Here is a 22,521-nt window from a genome sequence, read left to right on the forward strand (position 1 = left end):
TTGCTGATTAGTGCTTGGACCCCTACTGATCGCTGCCTAGAGCAGCGATCAGTAGGGGTCCAAGCACTATTTTAATACTCTGATTGTTAGTCAAATTTAAATAAGACATTTTGAACAAATATTGTTTTATTAATGAAAATGACTGTATATAGATAAAGGAATAAAATAAAGGCATTTCTTAACAAGTGTGCTTAAGTGCTTAATTCAGCAAGCCCAGGTTTTTGCCAGGTTTTGGTGAATAACTGTATGGAGTGAACCAACACCTGGAGACCAGACAGGACAGGGGTAATAGTGTGTGTGTGTGTGTGTGTGTGTGTGTGTGTGTGTGTGTGTGTGTGTGTGTGTGTGTGTGTGTGTGTTTTACACCACATTGGAAATTTACTGAGTTCTGCACAACCTTCCTCAGATGAACAAATGTGTATGAGACTTCTTCCACTGTGTGTGTATGTGTGTGTATCCATGGAAGAGATGGAAACCTCCTCCCATCCTTCTCAGGTGGAGAAATAAGCCAGAGAAATGTGTTTCATTTATCCCCAATTGCAGAGTGTTTACAGTGGAGCAGATCCAGACTCTGATGTCTTTGCTAGATGTAGTCTGGTTGTGTGTTTTCTCTTTTCGGCTCAATTTCCCTTCACATTATGGAGTGAAGCGGCAGAACGAAATCAATTATTTGTTCAAAAAGTCGAGTGTATGCAAGTGTAGTGTAGGTTGACAAAAAGAATAACTTCAGCAGTGGATCCGAAAATCCGTTTTGTTTGTTTTAACAGAATTTTTTGCATCATTCATGAACTGATCATTTTTATTTATTTTACTTTTATGTCTAGTTATATTTACTTGATGTTCCATTTTATATGTCATTTGTGTGTGTGTGTGTGTGTGTGTGTGTGTGTGTGTGTGTGTGTGTGTGTGTGTGTGTTTGTAGATATGGGATAATGAACTGGAGCGTTCTGCTACACACTGGGCTGAACAGTGTCAGTGGGATCACGGACCCCATGACCTGCTTATGTCTATTGGACAAAATCTGGCAGTGCACTGGGGCAGGTCTGTACACACACACACTCACACACACTCACACACACACACACACTCACACACACACACACACACACACACCATATAATACAACCATTTTGCAAGAGAGTGATTCACTTCACTGCTATTTAACTCCACTGTGACAAAATACAGCAAAAAATAGATTTGTATTAATACCCACCAGCTGATGAATTCTGGATTCTGATTGGACAGAAGGTGTTTAATTATCTGATAGCAGCGCGGCTGCAAACCACAGGTTTATTTATAAAGAACGTGCTCTTTCTGATATGTTATTGTTCCTGTAGTAACAGCTTATTCTCAGGGACGTGTATGTTTGACGTCTCTAATCGACGAGGAGACATTTGTTTAACATTTATTGAAGGATCTCCAGCGTCAGCACTTTGTAAGAGTCTGATATAAAGCGTGACATCATCAGAACAGCAGAGTTACGGTTTACGCTTTGTCGTTTCCCTTTAACATTAATAATCATGGGTTTTTGTCTTATTATCAGAGAGAGAGAGAGAGAGAGAGAGAGAGAGAGAGAGAGAGAGAGAGAGAGAGAGAAAGAAAGAGAAAGAGAAGAATATACCTCTCTCTCTCTCTTTCTCTCTCTCTCTCTCTCTCTCTCTCTCTCTCTCTACGCCCTTCCTCAACTCTACTGTCATCCCCTTTAACTTTTTTGTCTCTTCTGATGCCAGCAGAAAGGGCTATTTTTTTCCCTCCTCTCCCTCATGACTCCTCAGTGCCGTATAAAGTAATGTTTACAGAGTGTGCAGATGAATGACTCTTCAGGGGAACGAGCTCTATTTACTTTGGAGTCACAGATAGAGGATCTGTGTGATGCATTAGTCTTCTGCAGGAGAAAGTGGGTTAGGGTCTCAACAGGGTTCTCCACAAGGTTCTTGACTGATTCTCTGTCCTGTACTTCAGGTACCGTTCCCCCGCTTACCACGTCCAGGCCTGGTACGATGAGGTGAAGGACTACACGTTTCCATACCCACACGAGTGCAACCCCTGGTGCCCCGAACGCTGCTCTGGACCCATGTGTACTCACTACACGCAGGTAAGGAGATTATAAACACAGGGTTTCTTTAAGGTCCGTAATTTACACTTTAATAGAGAAGTGCATTAGATTTCAGCTTTGTTACAGTTGCAGAAAGAGAGACTCACTCACAGGCATCCAGCTAACACCATGCTCATACTTCAACATTCTTGCTAGTACTAGCTAGTATCCTCTAACTAACCTAAGGATATGCAATGATTAGATTAGATTTCTCAGTAATTACAGATGCGCTGATGAAGACGTTGTTTTGTTTTTTGCTTTGGCTTTGACTCTATGGAACCGCAATTAAAGTTCACAACATTATTTTTTGGTTGAACTGGAACTTTGGCAGAGAGATTTGTTTCTATCCAACATGTCATAAATCTTCTGAGATTCACTCATTAACAGGACTTTGGCACTTTGTCCTCCATGATTTTTGTTCTTGTTTAACTCGTGACTTGAACAGTCAGGTCAGGAAAAAGTGCTTAACGTCACTCAACACTGAACTTTTTTCAATTTCAAGAGTTCAGCTGTGACCAAAAAATTAAAATAAAAAATCATTTTTTTTTAAAAAAGCCACAAATGCAGCTGATTAATTGTGAAAAACTGAATAAAGCATTGCTTTAACAGGGGTTTGTTAAAAATGTCGAGTGTATGCAAAACTTGCAGACTTTTTATGTTCAGTTTTCTGTAAAGTAATATTTGCAGTAAGGCAAGAAGGCAAGAACCTTTGTGCAAGAACCCTGCAGAGTTACTGATATATATATATATATATATATATATATATATATATATATATATATATATACAGTATAGCATTAAACAAAAATAATACATTTTGTTTTTTTGAAAATAATATTCCATGATTTGGTACCAAGATGTGACTGAAATCTTAGAGCAGCGAATGTACGCTCTCATTTTTATTTCCTGATTAAATAAAAATAAAACATTAATCCTGCCTGGAAAATGAGTCATCATTCAACAGAGGACTGAAGACAGAATAATGTTTGAGAATTGTAGTGTTTGTGTCAAATTACACATTAAACCGCAGCAAGAGCTCATTTAAGTGTGTTCAGTTGTGAGGATGTGTACGTGAGGCATCGTCACATAATTAAATTGATAATCACAATTAAACTGATAAATGTGATGTTATTCCTGCATTTATCCTTTAATTACTTTTAATTATCTCCATTTCTGTCTGCAGCTCACAGCTCAATGACTGGCTAGTGTTGATTGACAGGGAAGAATGTGAATGCTACTCCTCCCAATTTTACTTTCTTGGCATCATTAAGATCGAAATCTCTGATTACGACACTCAGGAGCCTGTAACACCCCTCCTGTAACCACCATCCTCCTGTAACACCCCTCCTGTAACTTCCCTCCTGTAACACCCCTCCTGTAACTTCCCTCCTGTAACACCCCTCCTGTAACCTCCCTCCTGTAACCTCCCTCTGGTAACCTCCCTCCTGTAACACCCCTCCTGTAACACCCCTCCTGTAACCTCCCTCCTGTAACCTCCCTCTGGTAACCTCCCTCCTGTAACACCCCTCCTGTAACCTCCCTCCTGTAACCTCCCTCTGGTAACCTCCCTCCTGTAACACCCCTCCTGTAACCTCCCTCCTGTAACCTCCCTCTGGTAACCTCCCTCCTGTAACACCCCTCCTGTAACTTCCCTCCTGTAACCTCCCTCCTGTAACCACCATCCTCCTGTAACACCTCTCCTGTAACCTCCCTCCTGTAACACCCCTCCTGTAACACCCCTCTTGTAACTTCCCTCCTGTATCCTCCCTCCTGTAACCACCATCCTCCTGTAACACCCCTCCTGTAACCTTCCTCCTCTAATCTCCCTCTGTAACCTTCCTCCTGTAACCACCATCCTCTTGTAGTCTTCCTCCTGTAACACCCCTGCTGTAACCTCCCTCCTGTAACCTCCCTCCTGTAACCTCCCATCTGTAACCACCATCCTCCTGTAACCTCCCTCCTGTAACCTCCCTCCTGTAACCTCCCATCTGTAACCACCCTCCTCCTGTAACACCCCTCCTGTAACCTCCATCCTGTAACCACCATCCTCCTGTAACCTCCATCCTGTAACCACTGTCCTCCTGTAACCATCCTCCTGTAACCTCCCTCCTGTAACCACCTCCCTCCTGTAACACCCCTCCTGTAACACCCCCTTGCAGTATTCCCCTGGTAACATACCTAAAAAAACATCTTTCCTATAACGTCCCTCTATTGATGTCCTTCCTGCATCATTAATTCAGTAAAATCCTTTCTGTTAAAATTCCTCTAGATACATTCTCCAGTAAAATCCTTAGAGTAATATTCTCCCAGTACTGTTCGTGTTTAATAAATCCTGTTCTAGTTAACACAAAGCAGAAACAGAAATGGGACTGGATAAAAACCGCTTGATGCTGATTGGTTAATCCTGCCCATAATCCATAAACCATAAAATATCTTTCACACCATCATTATAGTGTAATCATGGACAAGATCGTGTTGTGTGGCATGTTAATTTTATATCTCTTTATAATTGTGATGAGGATTAGCACGAGTAATGGCAGAACAGCATGCAGCATACACAGTTGGTGTGGAGTTTTGGAGATCCACAAAAAAGTCCTCCTCGACTCCATGGTAACCATGTAGACGAGGACCAACCAACTCTGCAGAAAGACATGATCACTGGCACTATATCCTCACAGACTTTACTTAGCAGCTGGGATGGATTTGTAAAAACAGTCTCCTGCTGAAACCAGGTCACAACCATCTGGAAGCTGTTCTCCGACTCCTGCAGCGCTTTCTTATTTGACCCGAAATCTTTTGAAGATTTTTAAAATTAACTGAGCTGTTCTCTTCTTGGGGGGGCACGGTGGCTTAGTGGTTATCATGTTCGCCTCACACCTCCAGGGTTGGGGGTTCGATTCCCACCTCCACCTTGTGTGTGTAGAGTTTGCATGTTCTCCCCGTGCCTCGGGGGTTTCCTCCGGGTACTCCGGTTTCCTCCCCTGGTCCAAAGACATGCATGGTAGGTTGATTGGCATCTCTGGAAAATTGTCCGTAGTGTGTGATTGCGTGAGTGAATGAGAGTGTGTGTGTGTGTGTGTGTGCCCTGTGATGGGTTGGCACTCCGTCCAGGGTGTATCCTGCCTTGATGCCCGATGACGCCTGAGATGGGCACAGGCTCCCCGTGACCCGAGGTAGGATAAGCGGTAGAAAATGAGTGAGTGAGAGATGAGTGTTCTCTTCTTCTCACCTTCTGATACAGCTACTGTTCAGTTTTGTGGTTTTACCAGCGTGTAACTCGACTCCAAATGTTTTGGCACCCCTTATTCAAACTAATGGCTGGATATGGAATTATTAGCTTGAGCATACAGGAGCGCTGTGTATTTGATGCTGAAATACTGAAGTATTCTATACTAATCAATCAGTACATTTTATAGAACTTTGCTTACCTAGTGGCCACGAGAACTTTTAACTTAATGAATTAGCTAGCTACGTGGATGGTTCAGCGTGGATCAGCAATGTTGCGTTTCCATTCGTTTTTGTTTTCGATACGGAAAATTGTTAGTAAAGATGTTTAATTTCTTTCATTTCATCAGCATTCCTCAAACGACTGTCTAAGAAGCTTTTTTTTTACTAACCTAGCCTCACCTTACTCACCTTTGTTCGTTCATTATCGCGAAATTTATGCTAAGATTACGTCACATGGAATCAGATGCTAATATCAGAGCGAATTCTATGCATACGTGTAAATATCCTATAAGTACAGAATCCAACTGAGACTGAATACAGGGAACGGAAACGATGTGTCTGTAATTGGCAGAGTTTGTTGACCTCAGAGTCCTTCATTGTAACGTTGCAGGTTTAGAGACTGTTCTGAGATTTAAACCACCTTCGCAAAACATCCATCCGTTTCTCTCCTGATCTGGGTGTTTGTCAGCATCTTGCTGAAAGCTCCATCTGGGGTTCAATTGTAACCTTTTGGCAGAGGCAACCAGATTTGGGGGTTACCATATCCTCATAGTCAGCATTTAGATGTTATTCATGATGCCATCAAGCTTCACAAGAGCCACAAAAGAGCCCTAAACATCATTAATCCTCCGTCGTATTTCTGGTTTATTTGTGGCTTTTGCTTTTATTCAGTCCTTTTTTCTTTTTTTCTTTTTTTTTTTTTTTTGCCTGTAAAGCTCTTGTGAGATTTTAAGTAAAATTTTTTATGTAAGTTTCTTAGGGGTGCTAATACTTTTCTGCATATTTGAGCAAAAAAAAATAACATGACTTGGCTCTGGTACAGGAAGTAGTAAAACAGAACTGGAGAGAAACTTTGTCTCTCCCTCTCCCTCTCTCTCTCTTTCTCTCTCTCTCTCTCTGTGTTCTCTCTTTCTCTTGCTCGCTCTCTCTCTCCCTCTCTCTCTCTCTCTCTCTCTCTCTCTCTCTCTCTCCCCCACTTTCTCTCTTTCTCTCTCTCTCTCTCTCTCTCTCTCTCTCTCTCTCTCTCTCGCTGCTCTGTTGGCCTGCACACAAACCCACTGTGTAGTTTGAACTGTACATGAGAAAGAAAGCGCTGAGTCAGAAACTCTGTTCATTTACAAGTAAAACAGTCCTGGCTCACGCCGTGCGGCTGCACTGGATGAACTCAATGCTGCATGCGTTCAGCAGGAAAAAGACCCAGAGTTTAAGATTCAGGTTTCTTTATTTGTACGGAGGATGAAAAAGATTGTGCGAGCGCACAGGAAGCGGATGCCGGTCACACTTCACGTGCATCTCTTTCCGCTCTGAATGAAAGGAGCAGTCTTTCTTAAGAGCCCCCTGTGGACCCATTAATCTGGACACACTGGACTGGACGGGGAAACAGAGACACTAAAGTCTAGAGACTTTGTCCTTCTGCACCTTGACTGAGAGATAACCACTAAACATGACAGATAAAATCATTCATTTACACAATTTCCCTTCCAGCTTATGCATAGGTTAATGTTTGCAATTCATATATTTATTATATACACTTTTCATATACGTAGCTCTGGGCATAAACTCTGTCCTGCAGAAGTATTGGCACCCTTTAATATATTTTTATGCATCTATTATAAGTTTCCTGCAATATTTCTTCAGAACACTGCTTAATATCTGAGGACACCTGTCTCAGGTAACATAATTATAATACTGTATTGTATAAGGAAAGTAGCAAATATATTCACTGGATTATGGAACCGAACAGAGTTAAAACATAAACATTTAAAAAGAGCTTTAATAATAATAATAATACGCAGTATAATAATAATACATTGTTTAATAAAAACAGAATGAGCTTGGATCATTTCTATGCCATTACCACGATTAAAAATACTAGCGTTTATGAATATTCATGAGTATTTAAATTAGGAAATGCTTCCTAACTTTTAAGTGAATCCTTTCGAGGAAGCCATTTGACTCTGAATCGACTCACTGGAGGAAGTGAATCAATTACTGGGTGATGTTTGGTTTTAGATGCTTAACTGAGCCAAAGGACGGAGCTGAAGCACTGCAGTGTGTTCTGGCTCCAGGTTCTCATGGATTTTCACACCGCTGTATCTCTGAACAACGAATTACAGAATGTTACGATAGTGCTTTCAGCTCTACGCAGTTAACACAATGAATTGTGTACTTTAGATCTGTTTTAGGTTCCATAAATCTTACTCTAGAGTTTGGAAAAAGCAGGCTTGATATCTCCAGGAAATCCAGGAAACTGTAGAAAAATATCAGGAAGCCCTCAGATTGGCAGCACAATGCCCATGCCTGCCACGCTAGCATTTTTGTGTAGACCATTGTGTTCATGGACGTCTCTGGTTGTTTGCAGATCGTCTGGGCCACCACCAACCGCGTCGGTTGTGCTGTCCACGTGTGTCCAAGCATGAACGTGTGGGGGGAGACGTGGCAGAACGCCGTCTACCTCGTGTGCAACTACTCGCCAAAGTAAGTTACATGTACCTTCTAACTTTTTTCTACCGACATTTCATCTGTCCATTTAACATAAATTAAATATAATCGAACGCCTAATCCTGGGATCTTTAGACAGACAGACAGACAGACAGACAGACAGACCTCGTAGGTGGAAGATTCTTAATTACAATGTTCCGTCTAGCGGAAAACAGGACTCGAGTTAGGACATGAATAATGTTATTCAAGCTGATTATTTCCAGATTTTTCCAAATAATTTAAACGCTTGCTGCTGTTTGGATGGTGTTAGAATCTGACTCTAACGATGTGCAGAGAACATTAAAGCAAAGAATTCACAGTCAAGCCTGTAGGTTAGAGAGTCGCTCCTTGATCGGTTCTGACCCGGCTGTGCGGTCTCCTTCAGGGGAAACTGGATCGGGGAGGCGCCTTACCAGCATGGACGTTCATGTTCTCAGTGTCCTCCCAGCTATGGTGGAGTCTGCAAGGACAATTTGTGCTACAAGGGTAAGTTTTTGTATTTATCTGACAGTCAAAATGGTCCAGAATTGATCCTAATGTTGGGTACTTGACGAAAATTGGGAGCACTTACTCCTTAGGTTAGCATTCACTCATTCATTCACTCATCTTCTACCGCTTATCCGAACTACCTCGGGTCACGGGGAGCCTGTGCCTATCTCAGGCGTCATCGGGCATCAAGGCAGGATACACCCTGGACGGAGTGCCAACCCATCTCAGGGCACACACACACACTCTCATTCACTCACGCAATCACACACTACAGACAATTTTCCAGAGATGCCAATCAACCTACCATGCATGTCTTTGGACCGGGGGAGGAAACCGGAGTACCCGGAGGAAACCCCCGAGGCACGGGAGAACATGCAAACTCCACACACACAAGGTGGAGGCAGGAATCGAACCCCCAACCCTGGAGGTGTGAGGTGAATGTGCTAACCACTAAGCCCCTTAGGTTAGCAATAAAGTTTTATTTTTTACCCCAAAAAGTGTTTCCAGCACTTCAACACAGACTGAACATCACAAAATGATGATTTAAATATTCTTGCATCGGTTGTCCCGCCCAGTTAAATTTCATCTTCTGTCACTCTTAATCATCCAAAAAACTTGTTGCTGCGTCACAGTGAAGTGAACTCTGGGTAAGACGGATCCTTCCCATGATTGACTTTAATACATTTATAGAGAAATATTATGTGCTTCCTCGTCCTCTCCCTCCTCCTCTATCGGTTTGATTGACAACTTAAAAAGGAAATGATACTGACAAAAAAATGACATGAAATCAAACCATAGACTAATAAATCAGCTCCAATAAATCAATAAATAGCTGTTACCATAACAACGTTCTCACCAGTCCTAGCTAGTTTAAGCTAACTACCTAGCCTAGCTTGCTCTGTAGACTGGATTGATCATTATCAGTAATGGAGAATAAATAAACGTGGGTGTGACTGTGATGCTGAGGACGTTGATTGACTTTGCTGTTTATTTGGAGGGAATTTGAGCTGCTTGTAGAACGATGATGTTTATGATGATGAACATGAAAGCACCTTAATCTACTTACCTACATCACTTATTCTTACTTTGTGTTTCTAAATGAACTTCTTCTTCCAGGAGCTCCTCAACGTCCTGAGACTCCAGACATGAATGAAGTGGAGAAGCCTCAGGTTCCTGTGCAGGCAGAGATCCCTGTGGTCAGGCCTAAACCCAAACCCAAACCCAAACCCAAACCTTCTCCACCCAAAAAACCCACTCCGCCTCACACCACTCGTACCAACTTCCTGAGTAAGATCTGTTTGTTCATTTCTACACATGTATAAATCATCACAATTACACCACAGTGGCGTGGATTTTAAATGTGGTTGTTAAATCTCTATTGCGACGTCTTTAATTCTAATCACAGGGTTTAGATCGACGCTTTCGTCTCATCGTTTCTATAGTAACCGCTCATTCACAGACACCTGTATAGACAAGATACAAATAAGCTTTCTGTCAGGTGATGTTTATGTAAGGTTTGTGGAAGGAGTCTCCAGTTTCAGGGCTTTTGTAAAAGTCAAAGTTAAAGCTGTAAGTTTTTAGAAAGCGTAAAAAGCCGAGTTTCTTTGCCTTATTAACTTGGAAATAGAGGAAAAAAGATGAAACAGCAAATTATACAGCAGCTGCAGTAACGTCCGGATGTTCAGTAACTTTAAACAGATAAAAAAAGCATGAAGTTTTCTTTAGTAATACTGTATTCGATTTTTATATTAATCATGTGACTCCTGAGGGCTATTGCTTGTCTTGTCTTGTCTTGTCTTGTCTATACATATTATTTTTTCACGCCGTAGCTCAAAACATCAAGTGTGAGACGAAGATGAGGGACAAGTGCAAAGGTGTAACCTGTAACAGGTGAGTTAGACCATCTCACCACAAACATTTTTAATAATCAGAGCCGCGTAAATAAAACTTTAATTCAACCCCGTGTGCTCTTCCTGTAGGTATAACTGCCCTGCTAACTGCTTATACAGCAACGCTAAAGTCTGGGGCACGCTCTACTACGACGTGGTACGTCTCTCAGGTCCTTCACGACAAAGATTTCTCATTTTTTGCTTGTGTTTTTTTCTACAGTTATTTTTTTTCCCTTTCTGATTCTTCCAGCAATCAAGTATCTGCCGTGCTGCCATCCATTACGGAGTCATCGATAATAACGGAGGCCTGGTGGAAGTGGCGAGGAAAAACAGTTTCCCCTTTTTCGTTAAAGCCACAAAGAACGGAGTTGAGTCTTTCAGGTACATACAACTATTAAAGTTGGGGTGAACGTTGTTTAAGAAATGCTTCAGAAAAGGAGTCGGGCCGACAAACAAAACAAGAGTGTAGCCAATGAGCAGAAAGGGGCGTGTCTTGTGAATATGCAGCGGAGAGTGTGTTCAGTGGGCATGTGTGACATTAGCAGAAAGCGGTTTTAACATTGACATGGAGGATAAAAACGAAAAGAGAAAAAAGGTTTACGATAAGGCAAGAAGTAGGACCCGTGTTGATATAGGATCAGCTTTCCAGCTCTGGAGAGAACTGAACGTCTTCAGCGTGAAATGGAGCTAAACCTTTCACGGTACAACACACAGTACTACAAAAACACATCTGTATTACCAAAGTATTACTCATTGTGTTCATTTATTGATAAAAATATACCCTCGGCCAGCTGCCCCAGCAGCTTCTGCCATATTAGTTGCCTGGGTTACGTATCAAAACAGGGGTGACACCCATTTGGATTAGGGGCGTGTTTGTTTTGGTGATTTCAAATGTCAACATTGGCTTTTAAACATCGTGCACCGCACCTTTAACACATAAAGAAAATAAAAATAAATAGTTCTTTCACTTGCTCTTTCACTTGTACTTCGATTTCATACAATTTGTCATGCGCTTTGAGTTAAAGTTAAGATTATTATTTATTTATCTATAAATAATAATATAATATTTATATAAGTATACGTTGTACAGTTAATTGGTGGATATTAATTGATGGATATTATTCGAAAAGAACAAAAAAAAGGCAAATGCTATCAATTTTAAATTATGTTTTAAATAACAGAATTCGAAGAAATTAAAAAAAAGAAGCAGAGTTTCTTGAAAATATCACAGAATTAAATTAAACTGTAAACGGATAAAAAACTATTTAATTTTGTTATTATACGATTTAATATAGTATGATGATTTATACAGTAAAACGCTTCATTTCACCCGACGGGTGTTCGATTATTTTCCCGCATCAGCACGACACTGAGTGTTTTTATTGCTTACTATAACATTTTGCACTGAAATAATCAGCTTCATCTTCTCTCTTCACAGTAAATATAAAACCGCCAATGCTTTTCTGGTAGCCAAAGTGGAAAGTAAGTGAACAGACTTCATCTCCTCTTCGTTTCAACGTGATGTTTTATTCTGCAGTCAGAGATGTAACGTGAGCGCTGTTTATGTGACTTTACAGTAAGATCCATTGACTGCTACACCAGAGCGGCTGATATTTGCCCCTTCAGCAACCAGCACACCACCTGCCCGAGGTAACACAACTCCGTTCTGCTGTTTGTATAAAAAAGTCTTTTAGATTGCCTTGGATTTGTTTCCTAGAAGTGTGAACATGTTTTATAAGTAATAAGGAAGCTTCCGGAAGTGTGAGTCCAATTAACCCTCCTATTTTCCTCCTATGCAAATTAGGAGCGCTGAGTCAACTTGACCTTGTCTGTTTTGACTGCTTATAAAAAATTAACTATATATATGATTTTTTTTTTCACCTTTTTAGTCTAACTTGTTTCCAAAATATTAACATATATTTTGCAAAAAAAACATTAATATTTGGTATAATAAACCTTATTTATATACAAAAATGGCTCATTTTTTAGTAAAAAAAAAAAACAGAAATTTTGAATTATTTTCACTATAGAGGCACAAAGGTTGTTGTGTGTGTGTGTGTGTGTGTGTGTGTGTGTGTAGCATCATTTCGGTAGATCATATTTTGCCCTCTGCTAGGCAAAGGCATATCAAAAGTGTGAAATATTTACAAATGTTTGGCTTTTTTTTTTTGGAGGCCTAATGAAATGCAATGCCCAATTTGTGTGTGTGCATGTGTGTGTGTGTGTGTGTGATGTGCGAGTGTGTGTTTTGGGTGCGTGTGTTAGTGGACATTTGATGTGTGCATTTTTGTGTCTGTATGTATGTTCATTGCGCTGAAAAGGGCAAAAGTGTGACCTATTGCCCCACTAAATGTGGCCGGGTCCAACTGACCCTGGAGGATCCAAAACACAAAGTATATATTGGTCCGAACACGTAGTTCGACGAAAATAGACAAAATTAATTTTACTTGCAAAGTTTATAATTTGGAACAATCCTGGTAACTTTCAGGCAAATATGTGGAAGAAAACCCAAGTTATGACACATTAAACTTTCATTAAACCTTCCAGCTGGGTCAGATAGACCCGAGGAAAATAGGAAGGTTAAACACCAACAAACTCATTGCAGTCTTCTGGATTCTGGTTGGTCAGGAGGTTTATCCATTATTATTGTGCTTATTATTTTTTCTATAGTAACAGCTGGTTTGTATTTTGATGGGTAATGGGACATTTTCTGTAAGTAGGAATATGTTTTTGTTTTTAACATTGATGGAAGGAGTCTCCAGTGTCAGCGCTTTGTACAATTTATTTATTAATTAAATAATTTTCTCCATGGGGCACGGTGGCTTAGTGGTTAGCACGTTCGCCTCACACCTCCAGGGTTGTGGGTTCGATTCCCGCCTCCGCCTTGTGTGTGTGGAGTTTGCATGTTCTCCCCGTGCCTCAGGGGTTTCCTCCGGGTACTCCGGTTTCCTCCCCCGGTCCAAAGACATGCATGGTAATTTGATTGGCATCTCATGAGAGTGTGTGTGTGCCCTGCGATGGGTTGGCACTCCGTCCAGGGTGTATCCTGCCTTGATGCCCGATGACGCCTGAGATCAGGCACAGGCACAGGCTCCCCGTGACCCGAGGTAGTTCGGATAAGCGGTAGAAAATGAATGAATGAATTTTCTCCATTCAATCGAGCTTACTTCAGTTATCCTGAAGTTCTTGTACTTTAATTTTTATCTTTCTTTTTTGTATTCAGGGTTAAGTGCCCAGCTAGCTGTAAGAATCAGCCCTCGTACTGGGCTCCGGTGATCGGCTCCGGCATCTACGCAGACGTGAGTAGTTTTTCTTTCTTTATTAAATCGTAGCACCTCTCAGTGCTGGTCTGATTTCAATTTTTGTAATTTATTTTTTTTATTAGGGATTTAATCACTAGTTAAAAACTTTTTGAACAAAAATGTGTTTTTCTGAGAGAAAGGTTGAAAATCATTTTATTTTTTAGCATTTAGCACAGTGATTTTTTTGAGTGAATTTCATTCATCAGTCAAGAGCTTTAACTCTAAGGGCTTTAAGACCTGAGAGTCACACCGAGACATGGCCAGCCGCCGGAGATGAAACACACACCATGTTGTGCGCCAAGTCGCTCCGCTAATACACTTGCAATTCCTCACCATATGTGGTGCTGGAGCTCGTTATTTAATCTTTAATCACACTCAGATATGATCACGATAAACACGTCAGATGCTGCATTTAACTGTCGATCGTATGATATTCTAGATCAAATATTTTTTATGATTGACATCAAATTTGATGATCATATTATATAATAAGCTTTAAATTGTAAAACCTGGATCTTGCATTTATTTGTGTATAGATTTTTCTGTCGTATCTTTCTATTACACTGTATTTCATTTATCTATTTATGATTTTTTATTTTATTTTATTTAGTGTGTTGATTATTACACAGGTAAATATTCATTATTTTTACCATGTTAACATTTTTATTCATTTAACTCTAGCAGAATTGAAAAAAAAAAACAAACCAAAGAAAGACATATTGATGCTAAATAAATAGAATAAATAAAATAAACAAATAAATTGAATTAATTAATTAATTAAATTAAAATAAATAAACAAATAAATAATCACACTTATTAAATTTTTTTTTGGTAAAAATGTCGACAAAATAATCCTAAAATTATTTATTCATCCCGTACAATTTTTTACAGACATTTATATTTAACAGACTTTTTTTATGCAGTGTGATCTCAGTTCACCTCCATGAGCTTCCTCAGGAATAGTGTAAAGAGATCAGATCAAATCAGAAAGACGAAGTTCGAGAATGGAGTGAAATGAAATGGAATGAATGAAATGTAAAAGGGTCGAGGTACTCTGGTGATCGTCATCATCTCTCCCTCGTCTGTCTCCTGTCTGTCCCTCGTCTGAACCTCGTCTGTCCCTCGTCTGACCTTAATCTGACCTTCGTCTCTCCCTTGTCTGTCCCTCATCTGTCCCTCGTCCTCCTCTCACATGCTGATCCTTGTTGTCTGACAGGGATAAACCTCTAATAGACTTATGTTTGTCTGAGCCGCTCACATTGACTGGAAGTGAACTTGGACACACTCTCTGCTGTGTTTTGGCGTGTTTATCGCATTCCTCTGTCAAAGCCTCGGGTCTGTCCAGCTGGCCGTGGATCAGAGCTCTCTCCTGAGACTCGAACTCAAACGAAACTCGCTCCTATGTGGCCTGAAGCTACTTTACAGTTTCCTTCGACATGAAGGTGATGTTTAAATGATATATATGTCTTGGATGCAGGTTCATCGTGAATCACTTCAGCCACCCGGTCACTTTTTTCCGTTTAAAAGCACCACAGTACTTGTGCAGAAAACTGATTTTGGGGCAGAGATGTTGGACGGAGGAAAATGTTTCCATTGAAATGTTTTGCGATTTCAAAACCGTACTTTCCATCGACACAAAGGAGAGATTCATTTATTCATCTTTAATTCAAATTCAATTTATTTGTGTTGCGCTTTTAACAATTCACGTTGTCTCAAAGCAGCTTTACAGAAGGATAGAAACAGGATAAAAAAGAAATAAATATATAATAATAATAATAAGAAAAAATAAGAATAAAAATAAATAAACGAATACATACATTTAAAGTTTAAAATGAATTTAAAAATATTAATTTAAAATTTAACATACTATATACAGTATATCTATCCCTAATGATCAACCCTGAGGTGACTCACGGTGGTGTGGAAAAACCTCCCTGAGATGATATGAGGAAGAAACCTTGAGAGGAACCAGACTCAGAAGTGAACCTCATCCTCATTTAGGTGACACTGGACAGGAAATAATGTCAATGTAAATAATGTCATGTCTATGACAGTTTATAATAGAGCATCTGAGAGCTCCTGAGGAACTAATGGATCAGCATGAACTCTGATCTCACCACCATTTATTTATTTGTCCAAAACCTACATTGACTGTGCTTATGATTCTGATTAGATATGTCTAGTTATCTAGGCTTTTCCTTATGTTATCATACATATATGTATATAAAAAAACACAATACTGTATTTATAAACAATAGAATATTTCCACCTCAAAAAAAGCATTATTTATTTGTTAAATCTGATAAGTTTGATCTGAGACACTTAATAAGCTCTGAGGTTTAACGTATAGTTTCGTTCCACCGATGTATCTAATGGGCCAGTTCTGATTCTTTTGATCCTTAAATGATATTCTATATCCTCAATTTAATAAATAACATTCTTATGAGGCTTCCCGATGACTCGGAGATCTTCAAGACTGCTTTATGGTTAGAGAGACGGGCGGGCTTTGGGACCCAGCGGCTTTTACCAGCTCGGCCAGGCAGGAGTTCAGATGAATGAGTGTTCCTTTAGACTCCAGATAAGTAGTGTGTGTGCTGGATTGGTCCAGTTTTACCCTCGACCTCGATCGGATGGTCATGTGATGTCATCTGTCTGCGTTCTCACACTCTGAGCTCATCTGTTTGCTTCTAGAAGGTCAAGTTGTGCCTGGCAGAGCCACAGGAATGCCATCCAGTGTCTATGGATATGGGCTTTTGTGTCCGTTGCACAAATACGGAGGATATATTCTATATACTGTTGGTTTGTTTGGTTTCAAGTCTTTTTTTAAACTAATTAGATATGAAAGAAGTGAAAGAAAATGGTTTGACCCGAAAATGCAAAGAATTAGTAGCACAGTTAGGATACGAATGTTTTTTCTGAACTTCAGGAATTTGTGAATGTGAATTTGGCTTCGATCAATTTATTACAGATAAATCCGTTTATATCCAGCCTGCTAAACGAGGCCCGTTGTTTGTGCTTAAATGTAAATCAGTGTATAGATTTAACTCTGAGTCGACTCTGAGTCGACTCTTTTTAGGCATCGTCTCCCAGACCTTGTTTGAATAATGGCTACAGCTTTATAATCAGTTGTTCGTCTTCTGTCCAGACCTCTAGTATCTGCCGGGCTGCTCTCCATGCTGGTGTGCTTAAAGCTTCAGGAGGACATGTGGACATCTTGGCTATGGATAAGAAGAACAGCTACACAGGCAGCCTGAAGAACGGCGTCCAGTCTGAAAGGTACCAGCTCCTCAATCATTTCTCACGTTTTTTTCTTCTCAGATTTTACCACACGTTTGTCCATGGCACACTAGCAGGTTTAAAGTAATAACATGTGGAAGGACCACACACACATACTTCCACCAGCAGAGGAATTCACTAATGCTGCATTGATGAAATTGACTCCAACCTCGTGGAACTGAGGAACCTTTTACCACATGATGCTCCTCACCACTCGCGTGAACTCTGCGTCATTAACTAGAACATAATCACATGCTCTCCAGTTACCTGCTCCATCTGCTGTGACTCACCAGATAATTACATAATTATCTGAAACCAGAAGCCTTGTTTTTCATCCCCGTTTTCTTCAATGCGTTGCAGCCTGAAGGCCACTGCGCTAATGAATTCATAACAAAGCAATCACGCCAAGTACAATAGTTAAAAAAAACAGTAGGTGGTTCGAATAGGATCATAACACCAGTAGCAATGCGCTAGTGTTAGAGTTTCAACATAATAACACACCTTTAAAGGAAATAATACTGTACTGTTAACACACACTCACTAAATGTTCAGATTAGTGTAAAAAATCTAAGTCATTAACTCACTGCTTTTATTTTTTTTTAATATATAAAAGTTGTACATTTTTATTTAATATATTGTTTACATTTAATATATTGTTTTTAGTACTTGTTTTGTTTTTAGAATCGTACTAAATGTAAATAATTTATAAGTAATCGATAATTTGGGCCAAGTGCTATTTTTTTAAAATGTAATCAAAAAAATAAATTACAGACTCTCTTTAAAACTGTATAAAAACACTATTATTATTATTATTATTATTATTATTATTATTATTATTATTATTATTATTATTATTATTATTATTATATTTTTAAATAACTTTCCTCCTGTTTTTATTCATTTATTCATCGCCCTATTTAAACACACTAGATATTATTTCTATTAAACTTATAATGGATTTCATATTCTAAAAATATTTATTCTCACCTATAAAAACTTTTAAATGATAAAAAAATAAAATTATACGATATACGATAATTAGCTGATACTAGCTAGCCTGGTTAGTTTGTTGTCATGGTTACGTTAAGTGTTAACTGTCTCTTTTCCAGTAAACCCCAGTCACAGGGCGGCTCCTTCCGCGTCTTCACCGTGCGAGAGTGATGCGTCTCAACACACAGCGTCTCCCGGTCACTTTTCCAGGGACACACAGTCTACTCATCAGGAAAAAAAATTTGTGTGGAATTCTCTCTCTCTCGGTTTGACAGCGAGGAGACACATAACACCATCAGACCTTCCTTCCTCATCATCTTCTACCTGGATCGTTCCCGATGTCTTCTTACTCGTTTATTTTTATACTATTTACACGTACGTGGTGGCTGACAGGACGATGTTTACCAGCAGTGCTGGCTTTATATATATTCAGTCATTTTTTGATCTTTTACTAAAGAATATAAATATATTGATCACACTGTATTTAATCGTCGTTTTGTTTTGTACAGCTTTTCTCTGTGATTTTTTTTCTTTCTGCTGCACTTTCTTACTCCAAGCTTGTTTTCTAGCATTTTATTTTGGATCCTGTTCAGTTTATATAGTTCAGGGTGGCAAGGGAGCAGGCAGCAGCGCTCAGCATCTGGGGAAAAGCACCAGTGAGCTTTGTTCTATCGGCCAGAGGAACCTTCGTGAACTGTGGGGTAGACAGATTCTCTGTGTAGGAATGGGAAAGGAAGGAGGAGGAAAGGCAACGCTCCAAATAAAAGAGACCTTTCCTGTAGGCTTGTGTTAAAGCTTTCCAGAATCAATAACGTAAAAGTTTCACCCAAGGTGTAAAAACAATGAAGCAGCCATCCAGAAGTCCGAGGAGAAAAGAAAACCGAGCACACGTGAGCCGGATTCTTGCCTCGGTAACATCCCAGCTAACGAATCCTCCATTCTGACTCGTCAAAAATTGTTGATTCATTTTCAGCAGCTGCAAATCACAGGATATACTGTATGAATACGCTCATGTTAATATTCTAATATCTTAGCGTTTCTATAGCAACAGCTCATTAACAGGGACTTGTACAGAAGCTAATAATTACCCGCGAGAGATAATAAGCCACATCACACCGCAATGACCATCCACATGCCCTGAAGTGTTTTATTCCTTAAACAAAATTAAAACATTTTCCATCTTAAAAGTCCTGAAAAGAATCAAGAATAAAGACATGAAAAATAACTATTTTGAATACGAAATTGTAAATTTACTCCCACCAACACTGTGTTAACATTTAAAAAATTATTTTCGTTGGAATGTTTAAAGTTTTTAAAGTATTCAAAAAAACAAAACAAACGCGTTTAATTCTAAGCGCTAAAAGCTCACGTTCACGAAATGTTCATCCAAAAAACTTTCAGTTAGGATAATGTATAAAAATCAGTTCTTCACTGATTCATTCTTCACAGTTCATTTCTCCACTGATAAATGACTGAGCTGAAAATCTTCATCTAAATGTTTGTCTTTCTGTCCGTCTTCGTGTGCTACCTCAGTCTTTTGCTACAGCTTACGTGTTTTCTGGGTTTTGTTTTCTTTCGTTTTTTTTTTTTTAAACGATTTGTACAGATTCTTAAAATTGTGTAAATATTTTGATTTATAACTGTTTTTTTTAAATAGTTGTGGATGCGAAGGTATGTTTTCTATGAAAGTACGTTTTTATGCTTTTGTATCTTTTTATTATTACTTTATGATGTTTTAAAAAATTCAAAATAGTTGGAAATTTGTAGTTCTGTCCGTATATATATATATCCTTTATTTTAATGAAACTGTAATTTTTATTATGACGTTTTATTCATGAAGGTTTGTGTTGGATTTGGATTTGATTGATGTTTTTTCACTTGGCACCTACTGCAGGTAGTGAATGCTATTTTTGCACAAAACTGAAAATAAAGTTGAATGATAGCCTAGGTTGATTATCCCATATTGTTTTAATTAAACTTGTTCAAGAATAATTTCACGGGGCACGGTGGCTCAGTGGTTAGCACGTTCGCCTCACACCTCCAGGGTTGGGGGTTCGATTCCCGCCTCCACCTTGTGTGTGTGGAGTTTGCATGTTCTCCCCGTGCCTCGGGGGTTTCCTCTGGGTACTCCGGTTTCCTCCCCCGGTCCAAATACATGCATGGTAGGTTGATTGGCATCTCTGGAAAATTGTCCGTAGTGTGTGATTGCGTGAGTGAATGAGAGTGTGTGTGTGGCCTGCGATGGATTGGCACTCTGTCCAGGGTGTATCCTGCCTTGATGCCCGATGATGCCTGAGATAGGCACAGGCTCCCCGAGACCCGAGGTAGTTCGGATAAGCGGTAGAAGATGAATGAATGAATGAAAAGAATAATTTCACCTTAATATATATTGAGGTTTACATAAGAATCATGTGACTTGTTTATTTTTGACTGAAGGATGCCCTTTTATTGAGTCGATTCGTTGAATCAGGTGTACTAAAGAAGTATGCAGGGTCAGATTATTATAGGACCAAGTTTGGGAATTATTGTACATTCAAGACCACCCAAGCAAAGCTGGCTAACCTTGAAAACTTGTCCTAAACCACAAACACCACTTTTTCTTTCTGTGGACGTAGTGTGGTATGGAACAGTGCATATTAAAACAAATGGTTCACCTTGGCCTGGGTTCACTGGACCAATACAGTCATAAAAATGAGGCCTCTCGACACCACAGCATGAACGGAAAGACAATTATACAGTTTAAATACAGTAAAGGTTTTCATATGAATAAGATCTCGGCTTCGAGCAAACAAACATTAATGTGAGATTATTGCTGAAAACTAATCACTGCACTTTACTGCTAATGAAAAAGTGCCGTGTTTCCACATGTGTAATTAAGAGCAAAGTGATATTAGCTTGGCTGAGGGAATATTTCCTTTGGCCCTTTAGCTGTAGATTTTACAGAGACAGCAGGTCCAACAATCATACACATTATTGTGTGTAGATAAGAATTCAACAGAATAATTACTGAAATATCAGTTTAAAAGAATGACTTGGGAGATATTATAGATTGATGATCTTGCAAAAAAAAAATCTGGTCTGAAACTTTGTTGGGATTTTACTGGGGATTTGAATGGCCACATTGGATTGACATAGCAAGTGTATGCTCAGTGGCATGGCATGGATGTCAAAATCTTGGTTCAAAAATGACACTAGATGGCACATTCTGGACTGTGCAGAAGCCCACAGACTGTAACGACGAAGCCAAGGAACAGATGTATAAACAAATAAGTTTGGTGGTATGAAAGAATAAGCAGGTTTATACTGACTTGGCAAGGATTGTGGTTGGACACAGATCTTGACCAATATTGAATACAGAAAGCAGAGAATAGCTGACACTCCCAGGACAGACAGCTAGCTCAACAGACCTAATGGTGCCTCACCAAAGCCTGCCATAGATTGACATGAATATCAGCTACATTATGCAGAGCAAAGGCTCAGACAAGCAAGCGCTGCATTACCTGGTCCGAGTACTTTGCTGGCATTTGCAATGAATAATTCCCAGGGCAGGGGGCACGGTGGCTTAGTGGTTAGCACGTTCTCCTCACACCTCCAGGGTTTGGGGTTCGATTCCCGCCTCCGCCTTGTGTGTGTGGAGTTTGCATGTTCTCCCCGTGCCTCGGGGGTTTCCTCCGGGTACTCCGGTTTCCTCCCCCGGTCCAAAGACATGCATGGTAGGTTGATTGGCATCTCTGGAAAATTGTCTGTAGTGTGTGAGTGCGTGAGTGAATGAGAGTGTGTGTGTGCCCTGTGATGGGTTGGCACTCCGTCCAGGGTGTATCCTGCCTCGATGCCCGATGACGCCTGAGATAGGCACAGGCTCCCCGTGAGCCGAGGTAGTTCGGATAAGCGGTAGAAAATTAGTGAATGAATGAATTCCCAGGGCACCAATATCAAGCTTGCCAAACATCTCTGAACCCACCCCAGCAATCACCATCAAAAAGGTCAAAGTGGATATCATAAAGATTTAGAAGTACAAATTGACTGGCTCAGATGAGATCCATTTCGACAACCCCTGTGACCAAGCCATTGAACTACATGCCACTCTGTTTAATCCTGATTCGTCCGAAGCACCCATGCCAAATCGTGCAAAAATCACAGGGCTGATTGAAAGGGAATGAGGGTCATCAGCAGTTGTACCAATGACCAGCCTTTCTGGCTACTATGCCATGCAATGAAAATCTTTGATGAAGTACCCGACAACCGCTTCTGCAGCAATGTTGATTCATAAAGGGTTAAGGCAAATCATCCATTCACGATGAAAAACTAAGATGGTCCAAAAGGTGTTTCTAGATCTGGAGAAGGCATTCAGTCATATCCCACACATATTGTGTTGTGTGAGCATCATCTGAAGAGCACTGAGGCCCCACAGTATCCTGGAGTGTTATGTCAGGTGGGTTTAACTAGAATCTGTGACTTAGGCCACCAGACTAGACTTAAATTTGAACTCTAGATTTAAAAACTCCAAACCTAATTCAGACTTTGAAACTTACGCTTGGGACCCTGCAATGAA

The 22,521-nt window shown here is 39.9% G+C and overlaps 1 protein-coding gene across 1 annotated transcript in view; it reads left to right on the plus strand.

The window, feature by feature from the left end:
• crispld2 (cysteine-rich secretory protein LCCL domain containing 2) overlaps nucleotides 1-19,916 on the plus strand; it is a 24,358-nt gene extending 4,442 nt beyond the window's left edge. Inside the window, exons 3-15 of the mRNA XM_060871643.1 lie at nucleotides 923-1,041; nucleotides 1,963-2,095; nucleotides 7,905-8,020; nucleotides 8,409-8,509; nucleotides 9,629-9,799; nucleotides 10,342-10,402; nucleotides 10,492-10,558; nucleotides 10,652-10,782; nucleotides 11,840-11,883; nucleotides 11,979-12,051; nucleotides 13,625-13,700; nucleotides 16,849-16,979; nucleotides 18,089-19,916. Coding sequence (XP_060727626.1) covers nucleotides 923-1,041; nucleotides 1,963-2,095; nucleotides 7,905-8,020; nucleotides 8,409-8,509; nucleotides 9,629-9,799; nucleotides 10,342-10,402; nucleotides 10,492-10,558; nucleotides 10,652-10,782; nucleotides 11,840-11,883; nucleotides 11,979-12,051; nucleotides 13,625-13,700; nucleotides 16,849-16,979; nucleotides 18,089-18,140 — 1,275 coding nt within the window. The 3' untranslated portion in view covers nucleotides 18,141-19,916. The remainder of the gene's footprint in view (nucleotides 1-922; nucleotides 1,042-1,962; nucleotides 2,096-7,904; nucleotides 8,021-8,408; nucleotides 8,510-9,628; nucleotides 9,800-10,341; nucleotides 10,403-10,491; nucleotides 10,559-10,651; nucleotides 10,783-11,839; nucleotides 11,884-11,978; nucleotides 12,052-13,624; nucleotides 13,701-16,848; nucleotides 16,980-18,088) is intronic.
• The last annotated feature ends 2,605 nt before the right edge of the window (nucleotides 19,917-22,521 follow it).

The sequence above is a fragment of the Tachysurus vachellii genome, chromosome 1 (genome assembly GCF_030014155.1).
Source record: "Tachysurus vachellii isolate PV-2020 chromosome 1, HZAU_Pvac_v1, whole genome shotgun sequence".
NCBI lineage: Eukaryota > Metazoa > Chordata > Actinopteri > Siluriformes > Bagridae > Tachysurus > Tachysurus vachellii.